This window comes from Cynoglossus semilaevis, chromosome 13 (genome assembly GCF_000523025.1).
Source record: "Cynoglossus semilaevis isolate Cse_v1.0 chromosome 13, Cse_v1.0, whole genome shotgun sequence".
Taxonomy (NCBI): Eukaryota; Metazoa; Chordata; class Actinopteri; order Pleuronectiformes; family Cynoglossidae; genus Cynoglossus; species Cynoglossus semilaevis.
Window position 1 is genome coordinate 2180019 of NC_024319.1, and position 20609 is coordinate 2200627.

General features: G+C 42.9%; 5 protein-coding genes and 2 non-coding genes across 11 annotated transcripts in view; 1 reads left to right on the forward strand and 6 right to left on the reverse strand.

Annotated features, from left to right (window-relative positions):
- The window catches only part of ncapd2 (non-SMC condensin I complex, subunit D2), a 14997-nt gene extending 10219 nt beyond the window's left edge, over positions 1 to 4778 (reverse strand). Inside the window, 13 exon segments of the mRNA XM_025061712.1 lie at positions 61 to 288; positions 1071 to 1158; positions 1237 to 1371; positions 1510 to 1707; positions 2250 to 2397; positions 2494 to 2617; positions 2708 to 2835; positions 3259 to 3401; positions 3515 to 3693; positions 3782 to 3840; positions 3921 to 3996; positions 4072 to 4195; positions 4646 to 4778. Of these exon segments, the coding sequence (XP_024917480.1) occupies positions 61 to 288; positions 1071 to 1158; positions 1237 to 1371; positions 1510 to 1707; positions 2250 to 2397; positions 2494 to 2617; positions 2708 to 2835; positions 3259 to 3401; positions 3515 to 3693; positions 3782 to 3840; positions 3921 to 3996; positions 4072 to 4189 (1624 nt within the window). The 5' untranslated portion in view covers positions 4190 to 4195; positions 4646 to 4778.
- Positions 715 to 1006, reverse strand: LOC112488000 (small nucleolar RNA U85). Its single transcript, XR_003051659.1, has one exon. It is a non-coding gene; the product is annotated as a small nucleolar RNA U85 (small nucleolar RNA).
- On the reverse strand, positions 1798 to 2094 carry LOC112488001 (small nucleolar RNA U85). Its single transcript, XR_003051660.1, has one exon. It is a non-coding gene; the product is annotated as a small nucleolar RNA U85 (small nucleolar RNA).
- A 764-nt stretch (positions 4779 to 5542) lies between the features above and the next one.
- ing4 (inhibitor of growth family, member 4) lies at positions 5543 to 8740 on the reverse strand. Of its 4 annotated transcripts, none has more exons than XM_008322750.3 (8): positions 8601 to 8740; positions 8101 to 8172; positions 7622 to 7788; positions 7396 to 7510; positions 7179 to 7287; positions 6949 to 7093; positions 6066 to 6127; positions 5543 to 5976 (listed from the first exon to the last, which is right to left on the reverse strand). In XM_008322750.3, the coding sequence occupies exons 1-8, from the start codon at positions 8635 to 8637 to the stop codon at positions 5937 to 5939; spliced, it is 747 nt and encodes a 248-aa protein (XP_008320972.1). In that variant the 5' UTR covers positions 8638 to 8740; the 3' UTR covers positions 5543 to 5936. The 4 variants fall into 4 exon arrangements, with proteins under 4 accessions (XP_008320972.1, XP_008320970.1, XP_024917479.1 ...); XM_008322748.3 differs by having other exon boundaries at positions 7179 to 7290; positions 8601 to 8739; XM_025061711.1 differs by lacking the exon at positions 8601 to 8740 and adding an exon at positions 8346 to 8583.
- Positions 8741 to 8898: 158 nt separating this feature from the next.
- nop2 (NOP2 nucleolar protein homolog (yeast)) lies at positions 8899 to 14490 on the reverse strand. Its single transcript, XM_008322747.3, has 16 exons — positions 14256 to 14490; positions 13381 to 13495; positions 13216 to 13258; positions 13083 to 13135; positions 12511 to 12830; positions 12156 to 12375; positions 11862 to 12061; positions 11465 to 11554; positions 11303 to 11390; positions 11041 to 11181; positions 10589 to 10728; positions 10405 to 10494; positions 10182 to 10304; positions 9951 to 10048; positions 9726 to 9862; positions 8899 to 9628 (listed from the first exon to the last, which is right to left on the reverse strand). Exons 2-16 carry the CDS (start codon positions 13484 to 13486, stop codon positions 9222 to 9224), a joined length of 2256 nt encoding a protein of 751 aa, XP_008320969.1. The 5' UTR covers positions 13487 to 13495; positions 14256 to 14490; the 3' UTR covers positions 8899 to 9221.
- Positions 14491 to 14584: 94 nt separating this feature from the next.
- emg1 (EMG1 N1-specific pseudouridine methyltransferase) lies at positions 14585 to 15961 on the forward strand. The gene is made up of 5 exons (XM_017038118.2): positions 14585 to 14734; positions 14827 to 14928; positions 15130 to 15271; positions 15356 to 15561; positions 15637 to 15961. The coding sequence occupies exons 1-5, from the start codon at positions 14585 to 14587 to the stop codon at positions 15748 to 15750; spliced, it is 714 nt and encodes a 237-aa protein (XP_016893607.1). The 3' UTR covers positions 15751 to 15961.
- Positions 15962 to 16027: 66 nt separating this feature from the next.
- The window catches only part of kel (Kell metallo-endopeptidase (Kell blood group)), an 8286-nt gene continuing 3704 nt past the window's right edge, over positions 16028 to 20609 (reverse strand). For both annotated transcript variants that reach the window (XM_025061708.1, XM_008322860.3), the window contains exons 6-18: positions 20315 to 20386; positions 20038 to 20226; positions 19802 to 19962; positions 19582 to 19699; positions 18870 to 18965; positions 18686 to 18784; positions 18511 to 18588; positions 17816 to 17922; positions 17652 to 17741; positions 17488 to 17555; positions 16714 to 16883; positions 16541 to 16630; positions 16028 to 16407 (exon numbers count right to left, since the gene is read on the reverse strand). In XM_025061708.1, coding sequence (XP_024917476.1) covers positions 16261 to 16407; positions 16541 to 16630; positions 16714 to 16883; positions 17488 to 17555; positions 17652 to 17741; positions 17816 to 17922; positions 18511 to 18588; positions 18686 to 18784; positions 18870 to 18965; positions 19582 to 19699; positions 19802 to 19962; positions 20038 to 20226; positions 20315 to 20386 — 1485 coding nt within the window. In that variant the 3' untranslated portion in view covers positions 16028 to 16260. The remainder of the gene's footprint in view (positions 16408 to 16540; positions 16631 to 16713; positions 16884 to 17487; positions 17556 to 17651; positions 17742 to 17815; positions 17923 to 18510; positions 18589 to 18685; positions 18785 to 18869; positions 18966 to 19581; positions 19700 to 19801; positions 19963 to 20037; positions 20227 to 20314; positions 20387 to 20609) is intronic.

Genomic DNA, 20609 nt, shown 5'->3' on the forward strand with positions numbered 1-20609 from the left:
ACAGTGGACAGAGATGGGAAATCAAACATTTTTCAGTGGCAGTCTGGATAAAAATCACTGACGCAGACACACTCAGTACTAGTACTAGTACTTTGGACTACCTGTACTTGTTGACACGGAGGTACTGGGCGATCATCACTGCAGTAGCCATATCATCTTCTCCTTCCTTTTCTTTTTCTCCTTCCTGTTGCTCCTCAGTTTCACTGCTGGGTTCCAGTTCTGCCCTCACTGTGACCAGCAACTCAGGTTCCATGGCCGCCCACAGCTCAGAGGCCTTAATCACTGCCACTGCAATCAAAGATAAGTTACAGTATTTATTTTTTTGTTACCACTGCTTCAGAACTGGGGGCAGGTTAAAGTTAATGCACCCTGAAAAAAACAAAAGCCTCCAAGTGTCTCCACCTGCTGGGCTGTGCTTGGTTTATCATGTCTGAGGTTATTATAGTTCACAAGTTTAACACTTATTACGGTTTAAGTCGTGAACCCATTTGGTTTTGTATGATGAAGTCGGCTTCATTTTGGTAATGGCGCTGTGTACAATGACTGAAAATAAATAAAATAAATAGAAAAATAAAATGAACTATGAAGATGAATATTTCACTGTTAATTGTTAATTTAAAAAAATCATCAAAGTGCTAAATAATATCAATGGTAGAGTGGAACAAAAATATTAACTACTAACTATTAACTACTGATAACCAGTGCCAACAGCTGGGCCCTCAGATTACCAAAGAACATAACTCACAGCTTACTGAGCGTCACAGAGAGAAGGATGAACTTCTTTGCCTTTTCACACACGCTACACACAATGTCGGCGGTATTCCCAGAGTCACTCCAAAATAACTTTTAGGGAGTGATTTGGTCACAGCCGTTTCAGTGTAGGCAGGCCCTTACAGCAGAGCAGAAATCCTCCTCTGCACTGCCAAGATTACCTGCCACTAAAAGGCAAAGAAGAATCCGGCTCTCGGCCTGTAAGCTCGTATTCGCCTTGGTCTCATCACTGGGCAGAAATGAAGTTTTGGCACGACTTCAGATGACTTCGACAGGAGTTTATACACACACACACACACCTGGTGCTTTCCCGTCTATCTTTTCTTTCAGCTCTCGGAGTTTTGCCGTTTCCTTCTCCAGCGGCTTCTTCATATCAGCACTGCTCAACTGACACAAACACAAACATTCTGGTGAGTTGGCAGAACCCCAGGCCGTCTACTCCAGTTTGGACTCACGGGGAGTTACCTTGCAGCTGTAGGGGTTGTGTGCAATAAAGGCTGCCAACAGCTGGATGGCGCTCTTCACCACATTAATTGATTTGTCCATCAGTCGGCCCACAGCAAGCTCCATCACTTCGCTGTATCTGCACAGAGGCAGAGCCTGAACACATGAAGACAGTTTGGATTACAACAACAACTTCACATCACGGTCCATCACAGGGGTCACCAACATGGTGCCGGGGGCCTGGGTGCTGGTCTCAGAAAGGTCGGTGACCCCTGGCCTATCAGGTAAACACACCTTGCTGTTGACGATCCGTGTGTACACCTGCAGAACACGGGTCCTGACGTGGGAGTGCGTGTCATGAATATGTTCCTGAATCGTGTCCAAGAACCGGTCGCGGTCCGCTTTACCAGCGTCATCGAGGCCGTCGCCACACAGCACCTGAACCAGAGCCTCGCCCAGCACCTCACACACAGCTACACGCATGGTGTGGCTCTGAAAAAATATATATTTGTATAAAAATGTGTTTAATAACAACAACAAAATCCTCAGAGTCACAGGACAAGACAGGGGTTTGTCAGTGACTGCCCTCAGATTACCAAAGAAAGAACTCATGGCTAACCACCGTCCAGAGAACCGGGTGAACTCCTTTGCCTTTTTAAACGCGGTAAAACCCAGACACTGATGGCGGCATCATCCCGGTCATTACGCCCCAGTCACTAACGAGGAATAATTTGGGATTAGCCTGTACACTGTAGGCCGGCCCTTACAGCAGAGCAGAAACGCTCCTCTGCACTGCCAAGATTACCTGCCACTAACAGACAAAGGAGAGTCCGGCTCCAGGTCAGTTGGCTCATATTTGCCTTGGTCTCATCACTGGGCAACATTTTTCTATCACTGACTGTACATCTTAAATATGTTGTGCAAGTCTTTTTTTAATTAACCAAAGATTTTGGCACTGAATTCCAACTTAATAAAACTGTTTTTCAGGAGCAGGTTCTCCTCTTCAGGTGTGTGTGTGTGTGTGTGTGTGTTACCTCTCCTTCCAGGTGTGTGATGAGCATGCTGATGTTTGGGATGATTAGATCAGGGACCATTGTAGCGAGTTCTGACAGAAACAGAGAAAAGGCTTTGACCCCTGACCCTTCTCTGGCGAGCTCTTCCCCTGACCTTTGACCAATCTCCCTGTAATAACCATAATGAAGATTTAAAATTTTGATACAAAAAAATGATGTAGCCACAGTGGGTAAGTTCTGTTCTGTGATTGAAGTGTGCTCCGACCTCAACACTTCTCCTACGATGGTCCTAACTCCGTACTCTTTGCCCCAAACAGCCACGGCCTGAGCGAAAACCGACGCCAAATGTTCAAAGTGCTGCAGCAACTGGATCACCTTGACACTGGCACCTGAAAGAGTTAATGAGAATGAACTCTGTGGACACGACCTCATCAGCAGCCGTCATATTCAAAGGTCACAGGTGTCACCGAGGGACTTACCCAGGAGGTGATTGTACTTTTTGATCGACACACCCAGGAGGTGGATTACTCCATCTCTGGTGGGTTTGTTCTTGACATGGCCGATGGTCGTATTCTCTAGTAATTTGTAACAACAGCAGGTCACACAGCTGTTAAAATGAACACATACAGACCCCAAAAAGTACTTGTTAGAACCCAGATGAAACTGCAGACGTAACCAAAACACTGATTTAAAAATGATCCAACCAGACACAAAAATAAGTTTTCTTATTTACATCTAAATGCAAGAATTCCTAATTTTCTCCAGAGGGATTAATAAAGTATTATCTAAAAAGTAGTCTAAAAAATGTACTTCTGTTTTACCAGTTTTTTTATCATCAATATATTTGTTTGTTTACATTTGGGGGGTTAATTTAATTAATAAGAAGTATATTTATGGGGGCTGGAATGAATTAATTGGTTTTCAGTTATTTTTAATGGGGAACATGCGATGGAGAGGAGTGCTGTTGTGGAACAGATTAAACCTATATCTGTATTAATGGAAACAACAACGTCCATTTCTATATCAGTACCTGACAAACTCTTCCTCGACCAGGGAGAGATTCCAGAGGGAACGGATATCCAGCTGAAGGAGCTGAATGAGCACCTGCAGCACCCTTTCTCTCTCCGAGTCCCACTGTAACAGACCCTCGCCAGCTTTACCCTTTTTACCACCCTGTGTAACAGAACAAAAAAAAAAGAACATTCAATCATATCAAAACTAATGACTGAACCATAAGAACATCCCAGCAGGGTGTGTGTGTGTGTGTGTGTTATGATGATCCACACCTTCCCAGGAGCAGAGACAATACTCTGTCTTGAAGAGTGACCCTCCAGGGTCTCCGTTAGCTTGCAGAGTAGGAAGACGCTCATCTTAACGGCGTTGAGCTTCTCTTTGCGCTCCTCGGTGGAGAGGGTGGTGGTGGAGATGAGTACGGCGGGCAGAGAACCAGCAAGGCTGTTGACCACTGAAGGAAAAGAATTCCACACATGTTCAGAAAGAGTCCAGAATGTTTTTTAAAACTTTGATAGAAAAAACTAATTTAAAACTCTTACCTTGGACCAGTAATTCCAGAGTGTCCTCCTTAACACCCAGCTCCACTGAGTTACAGTGTCTACAACAACAGCAAAGAGTTCATTTCTTTTCTTAACTTTTAATAGAATTCTATAAATTAGCATTGAGATAAAGACTCACTGTAGCACACTGTAGCCAGTATCAAAGTGCTCCAGGATACACAGAGGCCCTTTGCTTCTGAGGGCACTCTTGAATTCTAAATGAAGGAAGTTGAAAACATTACTAGATAGATTTTTCCTTAAAGATTTAACTAAATCAACTTCATACTTACTGTTGACACTGGATGGTAGATGCTTCGGGGAGACCACATCCTGTACTACGTATTGGTTGATCCCACCAGTCTTCACCAAATCCCCGAGGCAAAGGGGTAAAATAAAATCCCACGACATTGCTGGCTGAAAAAAAAAAACACCAAACATTAATTGTAGTTGTTTTATATACGTTACTGTTTAATATGAAGGGTCGTTTAGTTTCAATGAGTCTTTAAATTAGTGTTTTGTTAGTGTTAGTGTTTAAAAACACTGGAATCGGGACAGATGAATGTAGGTACGGTCTCTAGTTGATCGACTTTACATTGTCAATACAAATTACAACAGAAACTATTTTAGAAACATTCGACTTTTCTAATTATATATGTTCTCAAACATTTAACACAATTATCAAACGTTTATCTACTGTATTTAGTTAACATACGGCTGCTTTGTCCGTGTAAACTTTGCTACTAAATGAGTAAACGGCTCGGTTAGCTTCATGCTAACGGCCTCTGCAGCACAATAGGTGTTTCCCGAACACCAGTTGAAACTTGACTTAAATATGTTTATATAAGTTTTGAATAGAACACCTACCGTTTAAAAGCCTGTGGTCCAGAAAGAAACGAAGCTGGTCTGTAGCTACAGACTCGCAGCTTCCGTTACCACTGCCTCCAACTAGTCTGGTTTGAAATTTTATAGACATCGCGCCAAAACGACGAGCCTGTTGCGTCATTTATATGCGCCAATAGTTTCGCAGAAACTGAGACTCAACATTACCACCTTTTGGTGAGTAACAAGAACTACACCTAAATCGATCAACGTTCAAATATTCTGATCTATCGATGTTTTTACGTAGTATACGACAGTCTTTGCAAATTGTGATTATTACAGTCAGATATAGGCCTCAAAAATACGTTTATAAACTCTTTTGTCAATGTTTACAAATTAGCATGGAAGCTATTAGCTTTGGTCATGGCTACATGGAGTGAAAGAAAAAAACATTGCCCTTGTTTGGCATTTAGAGGCACAAATTTAAATCTTATTTCTCAGTTTAGTATCTGTATGACATCATATATGATTTTAGAATACCATGCCATGTACATGAAATACTTCTACTGTGGTTTGGTGTTTCTATGACATGGTCTATATGTTGTCACTAGACAATAAAACACACACAGAGGCATGGGTTGTTTTTTGTTTTTTTGAGGTAGTAGCTGTATTCAAATGATTGACAACACAATCACCCCCTCCAGTCTGGTACCGATGTTTCAGCTACAGAAATACTTTTCACAAAATGTTTTACTTCAGATACAGCTCTCAATCCAACGTTAAAATGAAATGGTTTAACTTGTTACCACAGATGACTAATACTGTCAGAAGGCAGTATCCCATGATTGTTTCCATCTGGTTACACTTAGAAAAACTAGAAATTGTTCCAGGCTATGCAAAAGAACCTAACTATGTAAGCAAGAAAAAAAGCCGTAGCCAAAACCTTTTTTAGAGAAACTTTGTGGTCAAACAAATATATATTGTACAGTATTAGGGAAATGTAAACCATAAAACCATTAGGCAAAAATGTAGTGTTCATTATTCACATGTAAAATAAAAATATATATATAAAAAAACACACAAAACAGCAACAAAAGTATCTTAAAAAATGAAACATCTGTTAACAGCTACCTAACAGAAAACATTATTTAAATATAACTGTAACTTCTTGGTTCCTTCACACTCACTGCATCAAACCAAGGCCAATTATCTAGTGTAAACCAAAAGTAAAAGCACCAAATGTTAAGAAATGAGAAACAAAATATTTGAGAAATTGATGAAAAGGATTTTTTTTTCAATTTTCCATCTGATAGACGTCCCCTTCTTTGAGGACCCTTTATTTCCTCTTTCGGTCTTGCAAGCACCGTGGACAATACCTGGTGACCATATATGGAAAATAAAGTCAGGTGACAGGCTTTGATGAGAAACAACTGATTTTATTTTAAGGTGAGAATCATTTTCATACCATTTTCCTCTTGGTTTGGTCGTCAGGCCAACACACGCAAAATGGAACCACTCAATGGAGCACTGGAAAAACACACACATGGTTAAATACACACACACTATGACACACACTGTACTGAACATTTTATCCATAGTGATAGTTTGCTGAATTTATTCTGCTGATAATTAAAAAACATCAATAACGCTTAATTTTCTTTCATCTTTTATACCAGTAATCGTCAGCAGAGGGCGTAGTTACACCTGTTTGTATTTTTTAAGGCATTTCCTTTATTTACAGACAGTATATTTTAATTTCCTAAATGTTAATGGGAACATCAATACAGTAATTGATGTATTTTTTATCTCCTCTTTCCCAGTGAGGGCTGCAGGAGTAGAACCAGTCCCAGTAGAAGACAGAGGTCCAGCCTGAGACCACAGGGACCAGGGACCCACACAGTAACAGCTGATAGCAAATTAAATTGTTTGAATCTGAATATATATATTTATTGTGTTTAAATTTTAATTTTGTTAATTTTGTTTGACTAACAGCGACCTTTACAAATGTCAATGCTTCGTAAACAAATGCAGAAATAAAAAATAATGATGAATATTTAGGAGAGGAATTAAAGGTCACAGTGGATTAAGAAACATCAGTTTCTAGACAACGATGTCAACCATGTTTTTTTAAATGCCTTAATTAGAATAAATTGGGAAAATGTTGCATTTCCATCATATGACTCATGGAGATTTATATGGAAATTATATGATTTTTTTTGTTGAACCGTTTCTTGCGAGGTCGCATATGAAGAAAACAGCCATTCACACTGTCGGTATTTAAAGTGACCAATCAGCCTCATCCCTAAAAATAATAAAAATAATGATAATAAAAATGTAATCCGACTCACGTCAGTGTTGTCACAGCCAATCATCTCTCCGTAGGACACCTGGTGACACAGGCAGTAGGTGGGTTCGTTGGGGTCCACCGGCATGTCCAGCACATCAGAGGGATGAACGTTTCCAAAGTTGGAGGAAGGACTGTTGAACTCTCCCCTGAGGAAAAATACAGACACATTCCATGAGAACAGTTCCCACCGCAGCAGCTCACGGTCTGGAGCGCAGCAGCAGCAACACCTACGGTTGGAGGAGTTTGACTTTCTTCTGTGCACTCTTAGGACTTCCATCTTCATCTGAACTCTTGACCTTTGACCTTGTTTTAGCCATTTTCTTCTCCTTCTGTCGTGATTCTACTGAAGATAACACACACACACACAGGGAAATGAATCTCAACAGTGACTTGACTCACAAGGTTTTCAACGTCACCATGGCAACAAAATGAAAAAAAAAAGACCCACCTCTCTTCCCCTTACTGGAGGTGGAATCATAATCTGTGCTCTCAATCTGCTTTTCCTTGAGGTCGGCCTCGAACCGCGCCAGGTCTGTGTCCAGACGTCTGATGTGTTTGTCAACCTAAGGAGACAGCACTTTAGCCGACCGTCGTCCACTGAGCTCCACTACAGTCAACACACTCTGGTTAAACTGGTCTTCCAGAATAGGTCTATAAAAGAGTGAGGTACCAACCATTTCGTACGTCTGCATGGCCAGCTGCACCTTATCATCTCCAAACTCTTTACATTTACTGTAGGACTGTTGAATTTGCCTCAGTATTGACAGCTTCTGTTCGGAGTGAAGAGTGCGAGCGTTGGCCGTGTATTCTTTAGCCAGAGAGTCGATCTGTCCTTTCAGATCTAAAAATAAAAACAAAGTTTCAAAATTGAACAAATGCTCAGATGCAGTTTGAGTTATAATGAGTTCTTTGTTATTTTCTGATTCTACTTTAAACTTAAACAATTTCTATTTCGATACCATACAATTTATGGAGAAAACAAATGTATATCGAGCTAAATAAAATTTACAATTTATTAACTATACCAAGTACCACCATGGTAAAACCATGAACCGTAAATCAACAGTTTGTCGTGATGTTTTCCCACTGATGTACAGAGTAATCGTGGTTGTTTCCTGAATGAAAACTACTACTGTCCACGCTGTTGTCTCACCCTCAGTGCGTTGATCTAAATCTCTCATCAAATTGAAGTTTCTCTGCAGCTCGAACGGCAGATTTTCGATGCCTGTTGAAGTGAAAGAAACCACAGTTAATCTCACTGTAAATAAAAACAGGGAAGCTAGCTGCGGTGTGTGGAGAGATGCGGGAAAAGGATAGCAGTCGCGTTGTTAACATTAGCTGTTCAAATACAAATGTCCTCGAATAATGAGAAGAGTAGGAGACAAGACAAAGACAAACTTTGAACTCGGTAAAAGACAGCGAGGACATGTCTGCATGTAGCCGCAGACAGCATCCCTTCTTCGCCCCATGCAACGTCCTTTTCAGCAAATAGACTGAGCCTAAAACAGTCGGTCGTCAGTCGACTCTGACTCCGATCATTGGTGAATTCGTAAAATATGCCGAAGTAACAAGGCAGCGATAATTACGTCACAGATTGTAAAGTGTGCATTAATATTTCTGCGACATGTTGAGGAAATAAAATAAAAAGCGTACTGTCCAAGTAATGCTCCAAATACATCCCGGCCGCCATCTTGGAAAATGTAAATACCAGTGCCACCGCTTCCTGCCTCGATTAACCACGTGACTGTGATTCCCTCTCTTTTTTTCTAAACTCCTACATACAGTTCCTGTGTCTATGGAGCCCCCTGGTGTCCTCATGATGAAGTCCCATGTGAAAATATAAACGAACTAACGCCTGTATAAAATAAGATTTTCGGGTGCGTTCGTGAAAGTGTTCTTGTTTTTGGACGTCATTTCAATGTTTTCGGCGGGAAGGATACAACACTTTAGATCGTGTTGTTAATTTAATTGAAGAACAGCTACAAACATCTGTGGGTTCAGGTAGATGGACACAAAAGTAACAAATTCTAAAAAAAAAAAACCCAAAACGATTCACATCGACCACAGAAGAATGAAACACATCAATGAGGAAAATATTTTAAAATGTATTTTGATCTCACAGATTCTTCAACATTGTCCCACTCTGCAGTTAAATCAACAAACACAAAGACTAATCTGTCATACAAATAAAAAAGGAGCCTCTTTCTCCAGCTGTACATTTCTAATACATCGTTCTGCTCTTATTACACACACCTGAACACACCACGTACAAAATCACACGTCATCCTGTTTGTTCAACATCTTCTTCAGTTTGTTGAATTTGTTTTTCCCTATTCTGTTCTTTTTTATGCGTGGTTTCATTTTTGTGGCGTTCTTTTTCTCCAATTTTTTCCCATCAGGTTTGGCAGCCTTGGACGCTTTACTCTGGTCACTCTTCTTCACTGCTGCCTTCACAGTCTGTGCGTCCAGCTTGGCGACCTTTGCCCTCTTCGGTCCAGCAGCTGGGGGGGACTCCTTGCGTTTGGACTTGACGTTTGTTTTCTTGTTGTTTTCTTTGGCTGGCGTCCCGTTGGTGTGGGCGGTTCCTGCCTGACCAGAGACCGTCTTCTTGGTCTTGACGCCTTTGGTTTCAGCAGATTCGACAGCGGTCGTCCCCTCAGACGCCTCCGTCACGTCGTCCTCTACGTTTGGAACAGAAACGTTGGAATTAGAACATTGTAAACAGATGGAAAAAAAAACAAAAAAAAGAAACCAACACATCCAGCTCAGCGGCGTTACCTTTGTCTGACGGCGTGGTCGGAATGACATTGGAGAACTTTTTCAGTTTAGCCACAAAAAACCCGTCCATGTTGTGAGAATGAGGATAAAATCGCCGAGTCAGCTGCAGAGAAGGATGGAACCTGCGTTCCCTGAATCTACAAGATGGAAAAAAAAAAGAGATTAAAAACATAAAATCATGCGTTACCCGAGAACACACACACACACAGTTTCCATATTTCAGACCTTGTGAAGCCTTCCTTGCCGAAGTCAAGTCCTGTCTGAACTAACTTGATGTTCCTTTTCTTTAAGGCGTAGTCCACCACCCATTCGTTCTCCTCCACCTGGTGGAACACAGTACGAATGTCATTTAACACTTTCTGGGTGGAGCCAGGGTCCCTCCAGCAGATGGCGCTCTAGGCGACCGCATATATCACCTTCACCAAGAGCCTACACAGATCTACGCCACAATCATACCGTTATTGAACAGGTGCAGTACACCAGATATCCTCCTGAGGGCGACTCAGCATTGACAGAGTCTATAGCGGCCAGGAGCAGCTCCTTCTGCAGGTGAGCGGAGCGCAGGATGTCTACCTGGTCCTGAGGAAGGAGGGGGGGAGTGAGGGGGGAGCAGGTACTGAATATGAGCCAGTATTCAGAGTACTTTTTCTAGTACAGTACCAGTGTAAATAATCGGTACCTTGCTGGTTTTCACTGCTGGATCTTTAGCGATGACCCCTGTGCCTGAACACGGAGCGTCCAGCAGCACTCTGTCAAACCCACCCATCACCTGTGGGGGGAGAAAAAAAACAAAAACTTCACACTGCTGTACTGTGATACAGACCTGAACCAGTGAAGTACTCCTTCCACATATTTGTAGTTACCTTTGGGAACTGTCTGCCATCGTAGTTACAGACCACAGTGTTGGTGACGCCCAGACGGTGGATGTTTCCCACCACGCTCTTCAAGCGGTCAGCGTTAGCATCGTTGGCTACGATGGTCCCGGTGTTCCTCATCAGCTGAGCTGAAGATGAAGAAAGTTCAAAGTCAACCTTCACTGGTGATAAACAACAGAGCTGAGCTGCCAATCAAATGGAAAAAAAATCCATTTGATAAAAGTCTAGGGTCAAAGGTGACTCAAGCGCTGTGGACCAGCTCAACCAGGTACATATTGGAACTGATTGGTGGATCTAGAACCTTCTGTTCTGGATGAACAGGTCCAGTAATTTCAGAGAGAAGTTTTTAAGAAGCAGCGACTTCTGCAGTTCACAGCTCTGACCACCAGGCTGTGGTGACCTCAGTCATGTGACCTAGATTAGACGTCAGAAAATCTCACCAATATATGTGGTTTTCCCTCCTGGAGCTGAGCTCATGTCCAACACCAGCTCCCCCTCCTGTGGAGAGAGCGCCATGACAGGCAGAAAACTGGACGCTCCCTGTAACATGTAATGACCGGCCAGGTACTCTGGAGTGGCGCCTGCACAGACAATCAGACAACCAATCAGCTTCTCAGATGCTCAGACCATGGTCCTTCATCGACTGATCAGAATAGTTAGGAGTTATTGGTTCAGACATTCACAGGACGTGCTGAAACCCACCAATAGGAACGGAGGAGTCGAAGATCACCAAACCCACTTTTGACCATTTCCCCAGTGGGTCCAGGTTCACGCCTCGGTTGATCAAGGCCTGGAAACAGAGGCAGGGACGTTCAGGGTCCAGGACTGACCGGGGAGACCACGTGTCACGTTCCAGCAACTCACCTGAGCGAGATCTCGTCGCCTCGTCTTCAGAGTGTTGGTCCGAATGGTGACGGGTCGCTGAATTTCATTGGCCTCCAGGAAGTCGACCAGCTGTCAGTGAGAAGAACAGAACCAGAATCTCAGTCCACTTCCATCTGACATTTAATGGGAAAATATGAAGGTAACCACGTATACGTAAGTGTATATAAATATATGAGTGTATATATATGTAAACAGCAGAAACATAGGTATAAACAAATATATTGATCATATAAAATAATAATAATTATTTGTATATAACGTGTCGAGTCGCCTTTTGTTTGTCGGGTGGAAAAAAATGGAGCTGCGTTGAGGAAAACTTCCTAACCTGGAAAACTCGTATCTCGAGGCCTCACTGTATATATTTACACACACACACCTCTGACAGGGGGAAGATGTCCATCAACTTCTCGATGAGGAAGTGGTTGTAGCTGTAGTAGGTGCTGAGATCTTTCTTCAGCAGACTGATGTACTCCGCCCTGGATTTTCCCTCCTCTCTTTTGGAGGAGAAGTTACAGAGAACGTCGACGTTGTCCTTAATTCGCTGATAAACCGTCTTCAGGTCCAGAGGCAGGACGGCTTCAAACGTACACAGGAAACAAACGTGTGAATTATTCACAGAACGATTGTTGTTTTTATTTGAAATCTTTTAACAAAATCTTTTTTTTTCCACCTTCTTTCTCGGCCTCTTCGGCTCCAGGAAGACGAAACTTATCCATTTCATCAATGTTGGCCTGGACAGTGTCCTCCTCTTCCATGTCACCGTCTGATTGGTCATCTTCATCGTCGTCTTCTCCCTCCTCATCTTCCTCATCCTCATCTTCATCACTCTCCTCAGCCATGCTCTTCTTCTTTTTCTTCTCTTTCTTTGCTGCTCGCTCGATGGGAAGAAGCTAAATATAAAATACAAAAACAAAGTCAAAAAAAAAATATATATATATAATACATTAACATAAATCACATTAAGACTTTTGTGATTAATTCACTTCAAATATAATCTGATAATTGAATAATATAAAACCACCCACCTCTTCATCACTTTCTTCTTCTCCTGACTTTTCTCCACTTTCATCATTAACAGTGCCATAATCATCAACCATTTCTTCGTCATCGTCGTCGTCATCATCTTCTTCCTCCTCCTCCTCTTGTTTCGGTTGTGGCGTCTTCTTCAACGTCTTTTTTCCTAATTCCTCTCCTCCTTTCACTTTGGGCTGTGGCTGTAGCTTCACCTCCTCCTGCTCCTCTTCCTCCTCTTCTTCCCACTCTGTATCGCTGTCCTCTTCACTTTCATCAGTTTTCTGTTTCTTCTTCACTGGTTTCAACCATTTACTGTTTTCATCAGTGAATCCTTGGACGTAAAACAAACATAAAAAAAATTGAGGAATGCTCCTTTAGTAAAGTCTACAGGAGGTTTGAAAAAACATTTGATCAAATTTCCTCCATCCTTCTGGTTCATACACATGATCATAAATATAGAACTGTCAATCTCAGATCTGCACAGAATGTTTACGTTTGCTGAGTTTCCTTTTTCAAATTTATCCAAATTTAAATTCTAAAAATCACATTAACCTGCAACTACAGGCACTACTTTTTTTTTTACCTTTCTTCAGTTTTTCTTTTGGTTCCTTCACCTTCTGGAGCCTCTTAGCAGCTCTGAAAAGTAAGAGTATGAGTAAAGTACATGTAACCAGAGAGGTAGTACACGGACGAGTACTCCATAAGTCAACGTTTACCTTTTCCTGCCTCGGCTCGACAGGCGTTTTGTTTCAGATTCTTCTATAAACAGGGAAAAAAAGAGAAATAATTATTTCATCACATCTCGATGATGACGTTTTGTTTTGGCGCCACACTGAGGCGGTGATGAGTTCAGGAGAAGGTGAGGTGAAGGTCGCACTCACCATCAGTTATAAACTTGGCCAACTCTGTCTCCGCGCCCCGCTGTTTCCTGGCTTTCCTGCCCGGCCCCCGCTTCACCTTGTTGGTGGGATCCAACTTCCGACCCATGACCACGAGCTGAGAAACAGCAGACGGAAAAAAGACGGATTAACTGCCCGTCCACTGAACCTGCCCCGGCACTGTGGCCCCGGAGCAACTGGATACTACTGCAGTACCTGCTGCAGTCGATACTGGATCAGATTAAACTAGATCAGATCAGATTAGATTACATTTTATTAATCCCGCGCTGAATACATTGAAACGTTGAAGCAAAGAAAAAAACAGACAAAAATAAACGACATAATCACCAATCTAACTTTTTATATTGTTATAATAAACATGTATTATTATTTTATTCCATCTTAATTAATCATTTCTATTTACTTGATGTTGTTTTGTAATTAATTGCGTCACTTTTACTTTACATGTTTTTCAAGTTTCTCTCAAGTTGTTCTGTTGGTTCCATTTTCTCTAAAGTAAAAAAGGTAACATAATTAACCATGATCACGGTTGTATTATATATATTTATATCTGATTTTACACACAGTTCGTTAAAGGGGAGCAGAGCAGTGGCCTGTCCGGTTAGACTCTCGTTTCTCTGGGCAGTGAAATGCAGTTTATCTGCAAAACAAAACCTCACATTTCTGCACAAACTATTTCATTGTTGTTGCTGTTAATTCGACATTATTAAAGTTTCTACCAGCAGGAGGACGACTGACGACTGGACCGCATGCAGTGTGTCTTAGTGAAAAGGTTACAAAGGCCAAGTACGTACAGATAGACAGAGTGAAGGTTCGATTCCCATGTGAAACACAAAACCAACCGTTCAAACACTCACCAACTAATCCGTGATCTTTTCACCAAAGACGACTTTCTTTCCGGACGATGTGAGATATATTTCACACGTGAAGTTTTCTTCAGCACGTTGTGAAGGAACATCCGGCGCTCACTGGTGACGTATAATGTTAATAAACAAACCGTTTTAACAATGTGGTTAATTTAACTTTTAATATTATTTGGTAAAAGGTTTTCCATAGACGCTTCTAGTTTATTTCGTCTCCATTTAAACTCGAATTAAACATCGTTTTGTGTTCTTTCTGCTCCTTCCTTTAAACAACACGTCTACATTGACGTAATCAGCCTGCGACACTCCTGTGCAAAGCCATCATGGCGGCTCCTGTTGAGAAGAAGCGTGGTTTAGAACATTTAGACGAATATGAGCCAAAACCGGCGAAATACCTCCGCAGTCTGCACGACCGTATGGCAGAGAGGAGGCTGGTGGTGATCCTGGAGGGAGCCTCGTTAGAGACCGTGAAGGTGAGGCCTCAGCCGGGGGTTGTTTACGTCGCCGTTTCCTCTTGGTTTAAACCGTGTACACATTTTTACCGAGTTTTTATTTTGAATTCCAGGTTGGAAAAAGCTTCGAGTTGTTGAACTGTGATCAGCACAAAAATATCATCATCAAAAGTGGGAGAGACCCGGGACACATAAGACCGGATATCACACACCAGGTAATACTAGGAATACTACTACTACTATTACTACGATGTCTAGTTCTACTTCCTTTTACAGTACTATGTTTATTTGTTCATTTTGCTTTGATTTGTACTTGCTGTTTTTTTGTTAGAATTTCTTTTTGTTGAGAAGAAGACGTGTTGTTGTTGTCTCTTCCTTATTATCAGGGACAGTGATGTGCTTTTGTCTGTCCTCAGTGTCTCCTCATGTTGATGGACAGTCCACTGAACAGAGCAGGTCTGCTGCAGGTCTACGTCCACACAGAGAAAAACGCCTTAATAGAGATCAACCCACAGACCCGCATCCCCAGGACCTTCCCCCGCTTCTGTGGCCTCATGGGTAAACTTCATCGTCATCTTTGTGGTTTATTTATTTGTTTATTAATTATGTCAGAAACTTATCTTTTTCTTTTTGCCATTTTAGTCCAGCTGCTGCACAAGCTGAGCGTCAGAGCCGCTGACGGACCACAGAAGCTTCTGAGGATGATTAAAAACCCGGTGACGAACCACCTGCCTCCTGGTTGCCCCCGCATTGGCACCTCCTTCACCTCAGGGGAGGCCGTCTGCCCCCGCACACTGGTGCCAGACGGACCGGCCGCCGTGGTGATCGGAGCATTTGCACACGGAGCGGTGAGAAGTGTCTTCATGTTTCACATGCTGCTGATCCACTGACATTAACGGGTGTTTTTTTTTCTCGTCCGTCAGATTAACGTGGACTACACAGAGAAAACGGTGTCGATCAGTAACTACCCGCTCTCTGGAGCACTCACCTGTGCCAAGATTTGCTCGGCCTTTGAGGAGGTGTGGGGCGTCCTCTGACCCACCCCCGCCCCCCGTATTGACACTGTATTTGCAGCATCGACTTTACTCTTTGTACCAAATCTTCTTCGTGAGTGATTTTGAGCCACAGCTAGTCAGTGACATCACTTCCTGGAGCTGTGTTTCCTGATGTTATTTCATTTCTTTTGTCTGTGTTGTTGGAATTAGTGGAGGAAATCTGAAAACCTTACAAAATATATTTTCTACCACATTTCTTCGTAGTGAGTTCTTTAAGTTTTGGTTCTCCAACATTTTCTGCAGAACTCCAACAACTGTGTAAAAGAAAATAGTTTTTTTAATGTATATATATTTATCCAACAATAAACAGCAGACAGAACATCCAAAAGCTACAGATACAGAAGTACATCAGTGTCTCTGGGGTTTCACGGCCGCCGCGTAGACCTTCATCACTCCGACGCTCGTCAGACGTCCGCGGCGCTCGGCTGATTTTCCCACAGCACCACACAGGTGGCAGTATTGAGTAAAGGAAACTGAATAACTAAAGTCTCTTCAGCATTTCTGTAAGGAATGTGTCCGGGCGTTCCGTGGACACCGGAGGTCGGATGGACAAAGATCGGATCCGGCACAAAAGACTGTGATCAAGAAGGAGGGCTGCAGGGGCATGGACTCATGGTGGGGGTCGCTGTCACAGTTCATCTGAGGAAAACAATCAAACAAGACCCTGATGAAGACAGCAGTTGGTGTGAGTGTGTGAGGGAAATAAAAACAAACCCAACAGTGTGAGTGTGTGAGGGAAATAAAAACACATCAAACGTCAAGCGTTCATTACCTGAGAAAAGGAGGAGAGGAAGAGACGAGTGTAGGACAGTCCAGAGATGGACGTGTCCTCTGGACGTGTCTCCAGATTTAGCTGGTACGCCTGGAGGGACACGGGTGAAAACACATGATGTTTGTTTGGTGACAGTGGTTTAAAAAAAGAAACCAAACTCTGAGCTTCCTCACCTGCAGAGCTGTCTGCAGTGCAGTGTACTGAACCCACAGCTCCTGCTGCTGAGCTGCTGTCAGAGCAGCACCTCCTCCTCCACCTGCTCCACCTGCTCTGTCTGTCACTGTGAGATAGTGAGTCCACACACATCCACCCACGTCTCTCACTGTCTCACTCTGGGAGTGAACTGCAGCAACAGACAGAAAATCAGTCAGACAGATGTGACCAGGCAGTAAACTGACCAAAATCATAAGAGTTGATGTAAATCACTTGATGAGACATATATGAAATATATACTGTGTATATGTATGTTATATACAGTACCTACATATCTGTATGTATAAAAATACATTTATATATTTGTATATAGGAACGTGAAAGAAGAAGAAGAAAATATATATATATATACATATATTAATAGAATCCCATATGGTCTAGCAGTTAGGATTCCTGGTTTCAATTCAATTTTCCCTGTTGCGGAATCAATAAAGTTAAACCTTAGCAATATAAATATATCAATATATAATGACAAAAATATAATGACAAAAACCCTATAATTAAGGAGTTTTGATATTAGAATGTTTTTATGAATTACATTTCCCACTGTTCTACTGATGAGGAACATTTTTGTTTGTATTTGTGACGTCCTTTATCACAGAAGGTGACCCTGTCTGTGGTCTGCGACCCAGAGGTTTAGAAAAACAAAACTGTTCAATTGTTTGATGTGGATGAGAATGAGACTGTGTGGTTGTCTGTAGTTGGTTTAAAAAGTACTACGTTGCAGCTCTTACTGTTCGGCAGCAGCAGGTGGAGGAGGTCTTTGGCGACGAGGAAGCCCACCACCCCATAATTCATTGCCCTGATTAAAAAAGGGAGAGGAAATGGAAAAAAAAAACAAGGTTCAATGACAGCAGTGATGAAGACGAGGTGATTCCACGATCAGAGCTGAGGTCACCTGGGATAGGTGGGATGGAAGAGAGGCGGGACAAACAGTCCCATGGGAAAGAGGAGGCGGTTTCCCAGGAGTCTTGGCGTCACCGACAGACTGGAGGAGATGAGACATCATCAGATCACTGATCATCTGTTACTGATCCGTTACAGTTTGAAGTCCACACTCACACATCGACGGGAACGCCGTGGCCACTCAGCGCTGCCCTCTGCCTCCGCTGCCACAGGGACAACAACGTGACGTAGTTGGAGAAGAACCGGTGGTCGTTCATGGACACCTGAAATCACATGACTGCTGGACTGAGCGGTGATTTGAGGTCAAGGTCAGAATGACAATCATCAAACCCTGGGTACGGGAGCCTGCAGGCATGACAATGAACCTGCAGGGGGCGTGGTTGTCCTGCTGATTCTAACTGGGCGACCACGCCTTCAAAACAAACAGCTGATAAGGACACATCACAGTGACAACAGGTGGCGCTGACGTCACTTTCTGAGAAAGACAACAGTTCACGGTCAACGTGAGGCGCTGTTTACACGACAGCGATAAGACACGACTGAAGACAGAACGTTTACACGGATCTGTCGCAGTGAAATTCAGAGTTCAAACGTCCTACTCACCAGGAAGTGACATCACATATATATATCAACATATTAATAAGACATTATATTTTATACATATATTATAATTCTTATTATATATTATACACTGTGTAGATTTAGACTGTTTTTATCATCTTGTTGGCAGCACTCACCACTGCCACCATGTGGTGCAGTTCACTTTTTTTTTTATCATTACACAGAAATATACAGTGCATGTACATGGTATGTGGTTGTATGTGTGGGGGTCATGTGGAGGTCAAATGTACCGTAGAATAGAGACGGTCCAGCTCATCTTCACTCTTCGTCTCATCTGAAGTCCAGACTTTTGGAACCAGAGAATTAACCTGCGTCGGAAAAAAATGAAATAAATAAATATTATGAAGATAAAAGTAATAGTTATAATAATGAGCTCGACGATGATAGTCTGGGTTCCTGTTTTACCTTATCAATGAGAATACGGCGCGTCGTCTGATTGGTCAACTTGAGTTGCTGTAACTTGGATTTAAAGGCAGAAAATATGTCTTGAATGATTTCCTGGGCCTGTTGGAAAAATAAAATAAATAAATAAATGTGACGTCGTCGTTAGATTCATCTGTGGAGAAACACGTGACGCCGGACGGCTCACCTCTCTGTGTGCTGCCCCCTGGCTGAGAAGGTGTGTGAGGACGGGGCTGAACCCTTTCTCTGTCTCCGTCACGCAGCGCTGCCATCGAGGCTGTGCCTGGGGAGGAGGTCAACCATAAACTCCGGCTCGGTTTACACGGCGACGACAACCATACGACGTCGAGAAGCTAATTCAGCTATCTGGTGTGCTAGCGTTAGCCATCTCGGTCTTTAAAGCTTCGTTAGACTGTGTATACAGTTTGCAAGCTGTATGGTGTGGTTGACACAGCACCACATACAGGCGTGGCATATGTACTGCAGGGACCGCGGACTCGTATTCGGCAGCAAATTATAGTTACGGTAACTAACCACTGGGCGGCGGCACTTGAAAAAAAGTCATAATTTACTTGTTTCCAGTTACTTGTTACTGAGGTAGTTACTGAGTTACTGAAGTATAAAAGTAATCAGATACAAGGAATAGTAACTATGGCATTAAAAAAGTAACGTGTTACTGATAGTAGTAGTGTTTTTTACATACAGATTACTGATAGTAGTAGTGTTTTTTACATTAAAATGATCTTAATCTTTAGATTTTTTTTAATAGAAATAAAATAAATGTATAAAAATATGAATTCAATAATATATGTTTTTCATTAGCCAGAGGCTAGTTCTAGCCCACAGAGCGGACCACAGCGCCCTCTACAGTCCTAGTTGTGTTGTGTTCACTGACTCACCCCCCCGGTTCCTTCCAGAGCCACAGGTAAAGTCTTGGAAGCATTAGAGAACCTGGAGTCCAGTGCAGGCATCATGGTGTGCAGCAGGTTCAGGACCATGAAGGTCTGCAGCGGATCACTGAGTCAGGACGGAACCACCAGACAAAGAAGAGTCAGAAGAAAAAACTCAGCAGGTTTGTGTTGGTTTTTGTTTGTCACATTTGAACCGTGTGTCTCCTACAAGTTGCTGTTCTCCGGCTTGTTCTTCCACTTCCTGACGATGAGCGACATGTTCACCATGAAGGGCAGGTTATGGACAAACACCTGGTCGTCCTCAGTTATGTTGAGTGGCTCAAAGGTGGTCTGCAGACATCCTAACCAGTCGATGTCAGGGGCCTGGAGCTGTGGGGACATTTGGGTGAAGAGACCACCGACTGGGGGGGACATGTGGACGTCTGAGTGAGGACAGGGCCGTACCTGGAGATCTCTGATGGACATGCGCTGGTACAGTTGTCCTTTCGACAGGCGATACCGCGGCGGTGAAGCAGCGACTGCAAGTTCAGAGGACAGAGACAGGAAGTGTCCCACGTGGTGGAGACTCTTGTCATCAGGGGCCCCCAGTAAGGTCAGGTACCTCTGACAGGTGGACAAGAAGGGCCGCAGTGTCTGGACAAGAGAGAGAGAGAGAGAGAGTGAGGTGGGGGGTCGGTGTGGGGGGGGGCATGAACAGACATCGACAGGGTCGGTCACTGACCTGGGTTTCGACCTGTGACCTCTTCGTTTCGTTGTTCCACTCGATCGGGATCAACAGATCGGGCTGATCGATCTGTAGACAAGAAGTAGAACAGAGAAAAATGGATTAGTTATCATTCAGACATCATCAATCGACCGACCTGTCAATCAAATGACATCATTCATTCACTTTTTACCAGTGTAGTTTTTTTTTTTTTGAATAATAAAAGTTCATAATGTTATATAACGACACGAGGACGAGCGGCGACCACAGCTGACCGCAGCTGACCGCGGCCGCCCGCGGCGCCGGGCCGCCA

Bases quoted from the DNA above. Each gene is read 5' to 3' on its own strand.
- nop2 (XM_008322747.3), bottom strand. From the start codon at position 13,486: ATGGGTCGGAAGTTGGATCCCACCAACAAGGTGAAGCGGGGGCCGGGC. The intron at 13,136-13,215 runs GTAAACGTTGAC...CTTACTTTTCAG, and splicing joins TCGAGCCGAGGCAGGAAAAG to AGCTGCTAAGAGGCTCCAGA. The intron at 9,863-9,950 runs GTCTGAAATATG...TCCATCTTGTAG, and splicing joins GGCAAGGAAGGCTTCACAAG to ATTCAGGGAACGCAGGTTCC.
- ing4 (XM_025061710.1), bottom strand. From the start codon at position 8,400: ATGCTGTCTGCGGCTACATGCAGACATGTCCTCGCTGTCTTTTACCGA. The intron at 7,291-7,395 runs GTGGGTCTTTTT...TGTTATCTTCAG, and splicing joins CTCCAGTAAGGGGAAGAGAG to TAGAATCACGACAGAAGGAG. The intron at 7,094-7,178 runs GTAGGTGTTGCT...ATTTTTCCTCAG, and splicing joins AAAGTCAAACTCCTCCAACC to GGGAGAGTTCAACAGTCCTT.
- emg1 (XM_017038118.2), top strand. From the start codon at position 14,585: ATGGCGGCTCCTGTTGAGAAGAAGCGTGGTTTAGAACATTTAGACGAA. The intron at 14,735-14,826 runs GTGAGGCCTCAG...TTTGAATTCCAG, and splicing joins CCTCGTTAGAGACCGTGAAG to GTTGGAAAAAGCTTCGAGTT. The intron at 14,929-15,129 runs GTAATACTAGGA...GTCTGTCCTCAG, and splicing joins GACCGGATATCACACACCAG to TGTCTCCTCATGTTGATGGA.